Here is a 13,797-nt window from a genome sequence, read left to right on the forward strand (position 1 = left end):
AAGAACTAGAAATTGAAAAATTATGTGAAAAAATAATGAAGCAGAGCTTCCCTAACTTGGGGAAGGAAATAGACTTACAGGTTCAGGAAGCACAGAGAGTTCCAAAAAACTGGACCCAGGGGAGAACCACACCAAGACACATTATAATCAAAATGTCAAAAATTAAGGATAAAGAGAGAATCTTAAAAGCAGCAAGAGAGAAGAGACTTACATAGAAAAGGGGTCCTAACAAGATTATCAGCTGATTTCTCAAAAGAAGCTCTGCAGGCAAGAAGGGACTGGCAAGAAATATTCAAAATAATGAAAAGCAAAAACCTACAGCTATGATTACTCTATCCAGTGAAGCTGTCGTTCAGAATAGAAGGTCAGAGAAAGTGCTTCCAGGACAAAGTAAAACTGAAGGAGTTCATCGGATTCAAACCACTATTACATTAAGTGTTAAAGGGACTTGTTTAGGAGAAAGAGGATCAAAACTATGAACATTAAAATGAAAACTGTATCACAAGAACCAACAACAGAAGCTAGGGAACCGAAACAAAGGCAGACTAAGTAGGCAATGAGAGTGGAAAAAGAATTATAGGTATGGGGAACATTTTGGGAGGAGGTCAGCAGGGATGGGGAAGGGGGGAAGGGAGGGAGATGGTACAGGAATTAAGAAGCGTAGTAGAAGGGAGTGGAGTAGACAGGAAGATGTCGAGAAGAACTATATGCACAACCAATGGGCATGGACTAAGGGGGGCGGGAGAACAACCAGAGGGAGGGGGGGTCACTGGGTGGAGGGGAACAAAGGGAAAAGAAATTGGGACAACTGTAACAGCATAATCAATAAAGCATATTAAAAAAAAACTAATGAAACAAAATAAAATTGAAAGACTTAAAAAAAAAAAAAAGAAAAAAATCAATTTTCAGATGTCTTCCAGCTGAGTTTTTGCAAGCCATTATCAATGAGCTTGGCCAGTTGGTAGAGTAACGAATAAAAGCTTTATGGAGTAGTAGGGCTTCAAGCTTGAAGAATAGGGGGTTATGGAGAGTTAAAGAGAACAAGGGGAGTGTTCAAGCAGGAGAAACATTGAAAGCAAAGTCGGGAAGATTTTAGCATATGGCTGTAAAAAGTCTGGGGGCTGGGTACTTCGGGCAGGCCTTAGCCCAGCTCTCCCCTGCGCCTCCCTCGCATGGCTGGGGGTACCACCTGCAATCCTACAGCCAAGTCAGAGACTTCCTGTTCTATCCACTTTTGCGTTCCCCAGTTACCAAATCCTGTCCTCCGAAGAACTCGCAACCCACCCCATTTCTACCATGATGCCACTCTAGTGCCAGGTTTGAGCCTGAACTCTGCTCTAGACAATCCTTCCACTCCCTGAGTGTCTTTCCTCTCCCCCAACACTGACCACATCACTTTGGACATGTGACCCTTTGACCTTCCCTGCCCCCCTGTGACCTCAGTGGAGGTCCTCCACCCTTGGCCTACAGCTACACCTGTTGAATGTCATCACAGCCATGAATGATATAGCTCAACACAGTGATTCTCATTCAGAAAAGGGGCCGGCCATGTCAGGATTACAAAGGCTTGGGGAGAGGGGCCAGTGGAAACCCCTGGCCGCTGGGACACAGCCTGTATCATATCACTCAGGACCCCTTCATCCAGCACCTTCCACTGCTCCAGCTGCAGTTCCATCCCTCCCCTCCCCTTACAAGTTAAGCTCCCTACAATTTTAGTTCCCTAAACGTGAACACGGCAGGCACATTCAGTTAGGTGGCTTTGCACATACTGTTCCCTCTGCCTGGAAAGTGTCAGTTCTTCTACCACTACCACTAGGCCTACCTGGTCTACCTTGCCAATCCTACTCACCTCTGAGCAGCCCTCTCTCCTTCCTCCTTACCCAGACTGAATTAACCATCCCCTGTTTGTGCTACCCTGCACCATGAATATACCTGAACCTTTTCACTTCTCCTACCCTGTTGTAATCGAGTGCTGGTGTGCATTCCTGATAGACCCCTGATGGACTGTGACTCTGCAGGTGTGGACTGTATGGTGCATTTATTATTGCACCACCTGCACCTGCACCAGCACAGCGCCTAGTTCGCATGCGGCCATGGTGCAAATTCATTCAATTGGGTTTACTTCCTTTTTGGCAGGTAATGGCACTCCCTTTTTACTCCCTACAGAAAACGAGTGATTGCTTTTCTTTCCTCATTTTCGGAAGCCCTGCCTATCACACAGTTGCACTGGACGTCCAGGTTCCTTGATGGACGAAGAAAGCCAACTGATGCAGCCCCAAGACCAGAGCTGCTGGGCCACTCTGCCCGATGTGTGCCTACATCGTGTTTTCTGGTGGCTGGGAGACAGGGACAGGTCCAGGGCGGCCCTTGTCTGCAGGAAATGGAACCAGATGATGTATTCGGCTGAACTCTGGCGATACAGGACCATCACGTTCAGTGGGAGACCTTCCAGGGTACATGCATCCGAATTCGAGTCAGCTCTTTGGTATGTTAAGAAGTTTGGTCGTTATCTGGAGCACCTGGAAATCAAATTCCTGAATCCTTACAACACTGTCTTGACCAAAAAGTTCCAGGTCACCATGAGAGGCCTTCTCTCGAGTCTGGGCAAGACTAACAACCGTCTGAAATCTCTTTCCATTCAGCACCTGGAGCTGGACCGCCTGGTCTGGAGAAGCAGCATCAGAAGCTCATTCATCAAAAGTTTAAGCTTCTTCTTAAAGAAGGTGGGCAAACACCTGGACTATCTCAACCTGAAAGGTTCCAGGCTGACAGTGGAGCAAGGCTGCCATGTTCTCAACTCCCTGAGCTTCTTAAGGAATGAGAGTATGGCATCAGAGCTCAACATTGAGGACTTCTTCAGCCACCACCTCGCTGTCTATAGCAGTCCCCAGTTCAACAAGACCATGGCCACATTCCACAACCTGGTCTGCCTGACCCTGAACTACAACTGCATCTCCGATGAGCTGCTCGAGAACTTGTGTGAGAACAATGCCGATACCCTCTGGACCATAAACATCAAATGCCATATTCACGACCCCCATGGGCAGGTCATCTGGGGCATGTCCTGGGCCAAGCTGGCCAGGCATGCCACCAAACTGAAGGTGAACTTCTTCTTTGAGCGGATCATGAAGTATGAGCGCTTGACCCGGATCCTCTTGCAGGAGATCCCGGTCAGGAGCATCAGTCTGAGAAGTTGCTATTTCAGTGACCCGGACTGGTCCATGCGGCCCACTCTGCTGGATCTCCTGCCCACCTTCCGGCACACTCTGCAGGTAGGCGTAAGCTGCGGGGTGGGGGGTGGGGGGCTTTCAAGGAGTGATGGCCAGCTTACTGGTTTCCGCAGAGGAAAGGCCACTTCTGCCTGCTCTTGGTGGGCTCACGCATGCTCACTCAATCTTTAAATAGAGATTCTGGGAAATGTGACCGAACTAAGCCTCTCTGGCCCCATAGAACCACAGCAGCCAACAAAAGGGGTTGTTCACCTCCTACACATAGAACACAAGGAATTTTCTGGTTGACTGTCAACCAAGGGAAGCTCTTATATCCCTGGCTCAGAGATGTGAGGCCTGATCAAGAAGGTGCACCTACAGGTGAGTAGCAGGTGCATAACAGGTAGGAAACACTGTGACTTCAAACCAAACGAAAAACCAGATTTGACCCAAGGCACTGAAGGGCTCAGAGGTGTGAGCTGTTCTATAATCTGGCAGCCCCCCATTTATAAAATCAGGATTATTTTGTCCCTCTTAAGGACCACTCACACAAAGTTGTGACAACTGACATTAATAGGTATAAATACTACTACTAGCAGGGACTACAGAGTGCTAATAGCTCACCTGATACTCACCTAGCCCTCAAGTGGGCAGGCAGGCAGCATTATTGTTTTTTGTGCTACACGAGAACTTGAGGTTTGGTGGCCTGCCCACGGTCACCTGGGACCAGGACCTTGGTTGGTCTCTGGACTCCAAATCCGTTGCCTCCAAACTCCAGGTTTTGCAAATTTAGATGAGATCGCCTTCTCCTCCAAACCCCTTCCTCTGTGACCTAGGTGTCCAGGGCATCTTATCTAAAGCCCTCGGACCATCACGGCTCTCAGGCCCTGAGTCAGGTCATGGAAATGTGACAGAACAATCCAGTCCAGCCTGGCATCTTTGCCCACCTATGTCTCCCCCTTTGGTGCTTTTCCAGAAATTAACTTTTGAGTTCTGCAACATCCACGAGTCGCTCGACAAGGAGCTGCACCTCCTCATCTTATCCTGCAGACACTTGTCTTATCTCAAAATCTGGGCTTTCCTTGATGTGAAATTTGTGGAGCAGATCCTGAAGAGTCAGGAAGAAAGGCAGTGTGCCCTGCGCAGCCTCAAGGTAAAAGCCCCCTGGGGCGGTTGCGTGGGGACAGAATGGGCATCCGAGGCGCACGGTGCAGGCGTCCAGCCACGGTGCTTTGGCTCTGGGACAGGAGTCAGAAATGAGGCACGAGTGGAGGCTGTCCTATCACCTGAGTGTGTCCATTGGAAATTAACAATTTCACCAAAGGGAACCTGGATTCTGCCTTCATGGTTAGGTTTGGGCTTTTTGCAATTCTGCCAACTGTTGGGCGCGTGCCTCGCTCAGATGGTTTTCTGGCACGGTGTGTGTGGATGGCTGTGTTTCTCTATTGGCACAGGTGAGAATTTATACAAACAGATATGAGACAAACGAAGAGGACAAGACACTGCGGGAAATTTACCGGAAGTACAGAAAGCTGATCGATTCAGAGCTTAACTATTTTGTCATCGCCTACCCCATGATGTAATGATGCTCTCCAGAGGAAGAACGCTAGGAGCACTTTGAAGTTAAAAACCTGGTTTTCATGGAAGGACACTTGGGGCATCCCCTCCCCCACCCCTTTTTCTTCTCTTTCTCCTTTTTGCCAGGTCCCCAACATGAATACCCGAGCAAAGGTTGGGACTGCTGGTGATGTGAAGCCCCAGGTGACTTTAAAGTGCTATATTTATCAACTCTCCAGGGGTGATCTCTTGTTTTGTCACTTGATTGACTTTTGACACCCTCATTCAGCCACAGAGCTAAAAGCTCAAAGCCTCTCACAGCCGTCTGTTACCCTGACTCCTGCTAACCTAGCACCTGAAAAAGTGTAACTAGCCATGGAGCGAATGGAATCGTGTTCACTAGTCACTGACATTATCAGTTCAGAAATGCTTTCTGTCCTGGCCGGCCTTCGTATCAGAGCCTCCTGACACTGACCTTGGCCAGGTCTGATCTAAGATGAGTGAAAATCCACCAGCATGTCCTCCAACAAAGCAGGGAAACTCCCATCCTACAGAGGGAGCTCAACCCCTAATTTATCAGTGTTCTGGACTAATAGCTCCAGCACCTCCTTTTTCTTTTAATCCTCACATGACGATATGTTTATTGACTTTTTAGAGAGAGAGAGGAAGGGAGAAAGAGATAAAGAAAAACATCAGTGTGAGAGGGACCCATCAATTGGTTGCCTCCTATATGTGCCCCGACTGGGGATCAAACTCACACCTTTTTGGTGTACTGGAGGACACTCCAGCCAACTGAGGCATCCAGCCAGGGGGCAGCACTTCCTTTTCTCATGTCTCTTCCATTGTCCCATTCAGGCAGCATGGTGCCCAGTCCCTCAGGTGTGGAGCAGAACTGAAGGTGCCCATTACACTCATATTTACAAAGAATTTGTAATGTCATGGGGAAATGTCCCCAAAGCGATGTTAAGTGAAAAAAAGCAGAACCCAAAACTGTATAGTGTAATATCAATCATACAAAATACATAAGAGTTTTTTTTTTCTTTAAAAGCAGAAAAATACACCAAAAATGTTAACAGTTATATCAGAGTGGTAGAATTATGGGTAGTTTTAATTTTCTTTTTTATGCTTTCCCATCATTCTCAAATTTTCTACAACAACCATTTTATTTTTTGTACTCAGGAAACAATCCAGTGTTTTTTAAATAGGGAAAAATTATAAATTCCTGAGCGCAGGCAATAGGGATGTATTGCTTCCGGTCTTTTGAGATTTTTGTGCTGATAGTTGCATATAGGGTTTTTTTTTTTTTCCAATAGATATAAATTAATAAAATCTCAAAATACTTTTGACAAGCATCTCATTTCAGATTTTGTCTCCTCTTCAGTACGCTGTGTCCATATTTGTGCTCAGCTTTTTAGGCCTTTGTTAAAGTTCATATGGAACTTGTTAAAGTTCATACAGAGTTTAACTTTCCCATCACTTCCACATTCACTGTCTCATCTGCATGTTCCTGCAGTACTTCTGGGTAGATATGGTTCCTGTTCCACAAATGTTCAGTAAAGATGCACACTGGCGAGGGAAATGGGGTCCCACCTACGAAGAGCTCCCAGGTCTAAGGGAGAAGACTCTCTGAAGTGTCACAGCTGAGGCCGGCAGGGCCCCTGGGGGCCATCTGGCTCCACATGGACCTCAGAGGAGGTAACTGGCTTGATGTGAGAGGGGACCTCAGCTGGAATCCGGACCACCTAAGAGATGGATTGATCAATTGGTATAAAGATTTATTCAGTGTGGACCAGTTCTGGTCAGTTTCCTTTCATTCTCAAGCATAGAATCTAAGGATAGAGGATCTTTTATGGGAAAACATGTTCATTAAAATGTTATTTATGTTAACACGTTTTCATAAGAGTCGATTGGTTTCACGGTTTTACAAATCTCTTTCATGTCTGGCTTAATAGTAGACATCTGGGTTCTCATTACTACTTCAGCAATCTGCAGCCATATCTCAGACCATGTAACCCCTGGAAAACTTCGTAGAGAATGCGAGAGAAAAGGCATAATGTCTTGGTATTAGTGTTAAAATAGTTTTGACCGCCATGGAGTCCCAGACCTTTCAGTTCCCAGAGGAACTGAAACAGGATCAAGACCTTGGGGAAGCACAGGGCATGTGAGTTTTCCAAACCCACAAATTTTTCAACAAGTGTCCATTTTTTAAATTCAGAGCTCCAGTGATAGATGGAGACAGCCCAGACTTATGACCAGTATGGCAGCTTCTTAACTTTGCTTGTCCCTCCCCTCCAGCACAGAGCAGGAGGATGGGACCGCTGAGGGTCCGCAAAGAGCACCCCATTCTTGGGAGAAACATGGCATGGGGAAACTGCAGCACATCCATATCTGTACTTATGGGCTGGAAATGCAGTCTGACTCCCTGGTGCCTCCTCTCAGCTACTGACTGATGAAGCCTTGGTGATGTGAATTTCCAAGTGTATAAGTAAAGTAGGGCTGTGACCAAATTAAAGTATAAACCATTACCCACATGTGGATATTTGCCCCTTTGTACACATTCCCCAACCAGCTATTTCAGAGCAGGACCTACAAAAACTCTTATTTGCAAGTTGAAGCCACAGAATCTTACGGGTTCGTTGGCTAAATAGCACACATGGTGAGAAATTCACATGGCTTCCCTGGGTGGCACTTAGAAAATTAACCTAATTCCTGTTCCGCTACAGTTGCAAAATTGCAGATTTAAGAAGACACACCCACACTCACACAGAAAATCTTACTGCTCAAGTGGAACGTAAGTCCCTTGAGAGCATCCATTTTTGCTCTGTCTGTATCTCCATGCCCAGAGTGGGGCCAGGCATGGAGGAGACACTCAGTCTTTGTTAAATTATTTAAAATAAGACCTTGTTGAGGTGTCATTCTACCCCTGTTTACAATGAACAATTGTTTCAAAGTAATGTTTTATTTGTTTTGACCCATCTTACTGTTGTAGACAAATATGTGTTTTTTTTAAGCAGTTGGGAAGAGCACATCTATGACACTAATAAAACTTTGAATAAATTTAGTCAACTCTATCATGTACTTTTAGACCATGGCTGGTAATATAAGGTCTTTTCAGCAGGAAGAAACCTTACAAATCACCCCACCACCCTTCTCACCACCACCCCGATGTCTCTTCTTCACAGATAAAGAAAATAAGGCCCGGGGAGGGGAGGGGACCAAAAGCATGTCTAACCCCAAAGCTTTCACGCTTTGTGGTGAAGTCATTCCTCAAGAATTTATCCAATCTCTTTCCCTCCAATCTGTCCACTGGGAAGGCTTCTAAGTCACAGCCTAATCTTGTCACTCACATATGTGATTGATGACTTGCTTGTGACTGTAAGACGACATTAGAGGACTACAGGGAGCTAGCTGGTGGATTGAAGTGGTCACTGACCAGCTGCTGGCCCCCTCGCCCCGCCCCTAGCCTCTGATTGACTAAAGTAAAACCCTGGGGCCACGCCCCCTGCCGCTAGTGTATTTCAGTGAATGTGATGTAGGGCCAGCTCTCCCACTGCCTCCTGGAAACCCCCTACGTTGCTCCCGCCCACATACATGCCTTTCTCCAGAAACTGGTTCGAATGTGACCGTGGTCTACAAGGTCTTAAACACCTCACTGAGCTCAGCTTGTACCACCTTCTTTCCTCTGGCCAACTGGCCTTTCCTCTGTTCGCTAAAAAGGGCAAGTGAGAGAATTTTCCCCTGACGCTCACATGACCGCCGCCTTCTCGTCCACCTTTATCTCAGCCCAAGTGTCAGCTCATCAGAGGGGCCTCCCTCCGCCCAATCTGAAGTGGCAGCCCATCCTGTCACTCATCTCGGATCACCCTGTCTACTTCTCTCATGGCACCTCCTGCTGTCTGAGATGACCTTGTTCACGTGTGCCACCTGCCCCCAGACTGAGCTCCAGGGGGACAAAGAGCTTTGTCTAATTCACCTCTAATCTAGTGCTCGCACCGTCCTTGGCCCTGTGAACTGTAGCGCAGCAAGTATTTGCCATATGAATTAATAAATGAATGACCACACCCCCATCCCCACATGCACACACCCTCCAACGCCACAGGCATGATGTGCCATAGATGTAAGTATACCCTTGCTGACTGGCTGAAGAAGCAAATGGGTTCTCTGTGCAGGGGGCGTTGCTAGAGGCACTGGGGTCTGTATTAACTTCCCTACAGAGCACGAAATCCAGTTACAGAACAAGGAAACCCTGCCCACTTCAAGAGGGTAGATGAGAGTCTTCCCGACTTTTACATTTTTAAAAAGGCTTGCCAAAATCCATGGATAGATTTTCAGGTAAAAATGCTTTAAGGCTATAGATCCTGGTTTGAGGGTCTGATATCCAATTAAGCATCAGAAACTCATTAGCCATGTGACCTCTGGTAAGTCGGTCCTGAATCATACCCGTGACCACCCTGCCCATCCTCAATGTTCCCATCTGTAAATCAGAGATAATAGCACTCAACATGTTAACGGTTGTTTTAAGTGGTGGGATTACCACTCGCTATATAACAAGTCCTCCTTGGTTTTGATTTGAGGTTCTAACATCCTTTATAGGAGCCCACACCCAATTCCTCTGGAAACAGATTCGGCTCTTCAAGGCCCCTTGCCTTTGTGTGTGTCATGCCCCTCCCTGGAATGTCCCCCTTTCTACCCAGCACACAGCTGTGTCTCCCTCAGGATCCCTCTCAGGGATAACCGCCACTCCCTCTCCCCTCCCTCTTGGTTAGCCCACTTGTCCAGTCACATGGAACGGCCTGAGTTACAACTCTCTAGAGTAGCAGCCACAGAAACCCTGCTGGGAATCAGTGAGCAAAAAGGGGGACGCTGGATGAGGAGGCTGCGTGTCTCTCACAACCCAGGGCCTCAGAAACCACCTGGAGCCGAGGAAGGGAGGCTGTGGGGAGTTCTTCCTTTTTTCTCTTGGTGCCTCAGCTTCTCCTCTTTCTCTTGCTGTAAGCTGGCTTTCTGTTTCCCATCCACATGACAGACAGCAGCTGTCACCTGCACTGCAGAGCCTACGTCTGTTCTATTCAAGACAGCAGCTGGGTGGAACTGAAACTTCCTCATCCAGAGGCTTGTCTCCTTCCTCCAATATGCTATTGAAATCACTTTTGCTTCCCCTCCAAGTACTAACCAGGCCAGACCTTGCTTAGCTTCTGAAATCAGATGAGATCGGGTGCGTTCAGGGTGGGGAGGTGCTGGAGGAGACACTTCGTAAAGTATACAACTGACCACTGTACTGATACAAAATAATGTTGAAGGTAGACCGTAATTAAATTTGCATATGTACATATGTACGTATGTACATACATACATACATACATACATTTTTTATAAATTCCTTTTGACAAAGAGTCCCTGGTGATTGCTTAATTGTCAAATCTAGAGGATGCTTTTCCTCTCTTAGCTGATGCTCTGGAGCATTTGGTCCACTGACCCGCAGTGCCTTGAAACATCCTACCTTGGCATCCGTGACAGCATGCTCTCTCCTCCAGCCCCTGGGATGTCCATTCTTAGTCTGCTTGTGGGGCTCTTCTTCACTCAGCCTGGAAGGACTGCCATTTCCCAGGGCTCAAGTCCCACAATTTCTCCATGCACTTTAAAATCTCATACAGCCCACAGCTCTACCACAGCCTCTATGGGTTTCTCCCAGCTTTCTGGATACAGATGGACCTCTTCTCCCACCGCAGGGTCCTCACCCTCAATGAGCTTGACTCACAACGAGGCATTTTGTTTTGTACGGTGGGGAGATCAGACTGCCATCTCAGAGTTCCTACTAATTTCTTGTGGGTTTTGTAGCTTTGGGTGCCTGTACTTGTCATCAGTAGGATGTTAAGAACCCTGGTTGTTACTGTTAACCAAATATGATCCTGGTCCCTTGGGAGAGGGTGGCTTTGACCTTAGTGAGCCCAACTCTGGCAGCCCCATTTCAGACAGGGCGTGGGAGCTGGGGAAGATGGCGGCATGTGAGCTCTCTGGGCAAGGGCAGATGCAGTCAACAGAACCCAGGGTACAGAGAAGGACCTGGAGAGATTACTGGGGGAGGCCAGCCTTCCCGAGACTTTCCCAATGAGCTGAATTCTGAGCAACTTGAAAGAATTCCTACTGAGTGCTGCTAACTAAACCACTGAGGATGTAAAACTGGTCCTGTGTTCCTTTTAATTATGTTGATTCCAAACAAATTCAACTTTGGTTCTACTTAAAGATTAAATGATATGGCATTTAAATTGTTTTTTTCTCTCTCTCTCATTTTTGGTAACTATTTGGCCCTTCCTTCCTGCCAGATGATCTTATATCAATACCAAGATGCTCATGCCCCACCCACCCCAACTGGCCCTTTTTAAAAATATATATTATTATTAATTATGTTGTTACAGTAGTCCCAGTTTTTTTTTTTTCCCTTTGCTCCCCTCTGCCCAGTAGCCCCCTGCCTTCCAAACATCCCACCCACCTTAGTTAATGTCCATGGGTCATGCATATAAGTTCTTTGGCTTCACCTTTTCCTATATTATTCTTAACTTCCCCCTGCTTCTTAATCCCTGCACTATATCCCCATTTCTCCCCCTTCCCCTCCCAGCTGATAACCCTCCAAATGATTCCCATCCTATGATTCTGTTCCTATTCTGGTATGCTTAGTTGGATTTTGTTTTTATTTTTTAGATTCAGTTGTTGATAGTTGTGAGTTTGTTGTCATTTTAGTGTTCATAGTTTTGATCTTCTTTTTCTTAAGTAAGTCCCTTTGACATTTCATATAATAATGGCTTGGTGATGATTAACTCCTTTAGCTTTACCTTGTCTGGGAAGCACTTCATCTGCCCTTCCATTCCAAATGATAGCTTTGTGGGATAGAGTAATCCTGGTTGCAGGGCCTTGCTTTTCATCACATTGAATACCTCTTGCCAGTCCCTTCTTGCCTGCAAAGTTTCTTTTGAGAAATCAGCTGATAATCTTATAGGCACCCCTTTGTAGGTAACTCTCTGCTTTTCTTTTGCTGCTTTTAAGATTCTCTCTTTATCTTTCACCTGTAGCATTTTAACTATGATGTGTCTTGCTGAGGTCCTCTTTGGGTCTAGCTTCTTTGGGACTCTCTGTGCTTCCTGGACTTATATGTCTATTTCCTTCACCAAATTTGGGAAGTTTTCCTTCATTATTTTTTCACATAAGCTTTCAATTTCTTGCTCTTCCTCTTCTCTGGCACCTCTATGATTCGGATGTTGGTATGTTTAAAGTTGTCCCAGAGGTTCCCAAGCCGCTCCTCATTTAAAAAAATTTTTGTTTCCTCATTCTCTACTGATTGACTGCTTTTTTTCTTCCTATGTTCCAAATCATTGGTCTGAACCCCAGTTTCCTTCCCTTCACCATTGGTTTTGTGTGGATTTTTCTTTGTTTCATTTAGCATAGCCTTCACTTCTTCCCTTTTGGTTTGCCGTACTTAAGCATATCTGTCAAGCCTGTGAGCATCTTTATCACCAGCGTTTTGAACTCTACATCTCCTTGTCTGTTAGGCTGGCTATCTCCTCATCACTTAGATCTCCCACTGGAACCTTGATCCGTTCCCCCTTTTGGGCCATACTTCTCTCTCTCCTCATCTTGAGAGGCTCCTGTGTTTGTTTGCCCCTGTGTATTAGGTAGAGCTGTCACACCTGTCTGGAGGAGTATTTCTTCTTTATATCTTTGCTTGTTGGACTTCCATGCAGCTCGATTTTCTGGAACTTCTGGTTGTCTCTAGTTTTCAGGTAGTTGTATTCCTTCTTAGTTGTGGAGGGAGATGCAGTGTGTCTGTCTAGGCCTCCATCTTGGCTGGAAGTCCACCAATTGGCCCTTTCGCTGAAGTCCTCTCAATGTTATTTCTCATCATCTAACTCCTGATGGGATCAGTGCTTCTGGAAGCATCTGATAAATTCACCTGGGACAAGGTGCTAATTGCTGCTAAATCTTGCATCTTTATCTTATCTTCTAGACTTAACTGATTAGGTTGAGAAAATTCATGATATTTATCATCAGGTGGATTTGGATTCCAATCTGGGCTCCCCACCACTACTACAGCTGAATGGCTTTGGGAAAGATGCTTAAACTCCATTCATCTTAATGTTCTTACTTCTTAAAATAGGGTTACTATCTGCATTTTCAGGCTATCTGTGAAAATCAATCATGTTGAAATATCTCAAGGGCCTGACACCTAGTAGGTGATCATGAAATATTATCAAATTGTTGTACCAATTTACACTCCTGTAATTATCTACATAATTCCTATTTGCCTTAGTTGGACTGTGGGATCCTCCAGACACTGACCCTAGTCTCTATATTTTTATACAGTATTGAATGCCTAGTAAGTTCTCAATAAATGTTTATTGCTTAAAATTTTTTAAATAGCAGTATCTTCAGGCATATTCTGAAGATGCTTTAAACCTGCCTAGATTGTTCTGATTCCTCCTGAAAGGGGGGCACGTGAACTTCAGGGGGGAGATGAATAACTTTTCCTGGATCACACCCCAGGCAAACGATAGAGCTGATATGAGCCAAGTCCAACTGCAGAGCCTGTGACCTTAAGTAACTAACCACTGAACGGGCTCACCTGCCAGAGCTATAGTAACAAGGCAGGGTCTCCTCCCCCACCCCCACCATCTTCACACCCTGCTTGCCACCTCCTTTGGAATAGGCCTCATAAGCCTGTGAAGTCAGCACAAACTCTGAGGTCTGCCCTCTAAACTAGGACCCTTCCAAATCAGAGCAGAAGAGTCCCTGGAGACTTCTCCAAGAGAGGACATGGGGACAGCTGCCTACTTGCTTAGCTCCTGAAAGGTACCTGGGCGGGCTGGCCATTACACAGATAGGCAGGAAGCTGATGCTCTTGGCCTCAAAGAGGGTTTCTGCATCCCAGGTTAGAAACGGCCCTGGCTGAGAGCTAGAACCTCTGGACCAAGGAACACTTCGACTGTAAACCTCCTGGGAGGCAGGCCCACGTCCTGTACTGACTGTCTTGGTGCCCCAA

At 46.2% G+C, this 13,797-nt stretch overlaps 1 protein-coding gene across 1 annotated transcript; it reads left to right on the top strand.

The window, feature by feature from the left end:
* Nucleotides 1–2,246: 2,246 nt before the first annotated feature.
* FBXO39 (F-box protein 39) lies at nt 2,247–4,814 on the top strand. The gene is made up of 3 exons (XM_090292703.1): nt 2,247–3,272; nt 4,186–4,362; nt 4,664–4,814. The coding sequence occupies exons 1-3, from the start codon at nt 2,247–2,249 to the stop codon at nt 4,790–4,792; spliced, it is 1,332 nt and encodes a 443-aa protein (XP_090148829.1). The 3' UTR covers nt 4,793–4,814.
* Nucleotides 4,815–13,797: the final 8,983 nt, after the last annotated feature.

Source organism: Furipterus horrens, unplaced genomic scaffold (genome assembly GCF_987537825.1).
Source record: "Furipterus horrens unplaced genomic scaffold, mFurHor1.1.pri manual_scaffold_11, whole genome shotgun sequence".
In the NCBI taxonomy this organism is placed as follows: Eukaryota; Metazoa; Chordata; class Mammalia; order Chiroptera; family Furipteridae; genus Furipterus; species Furipterus horrens.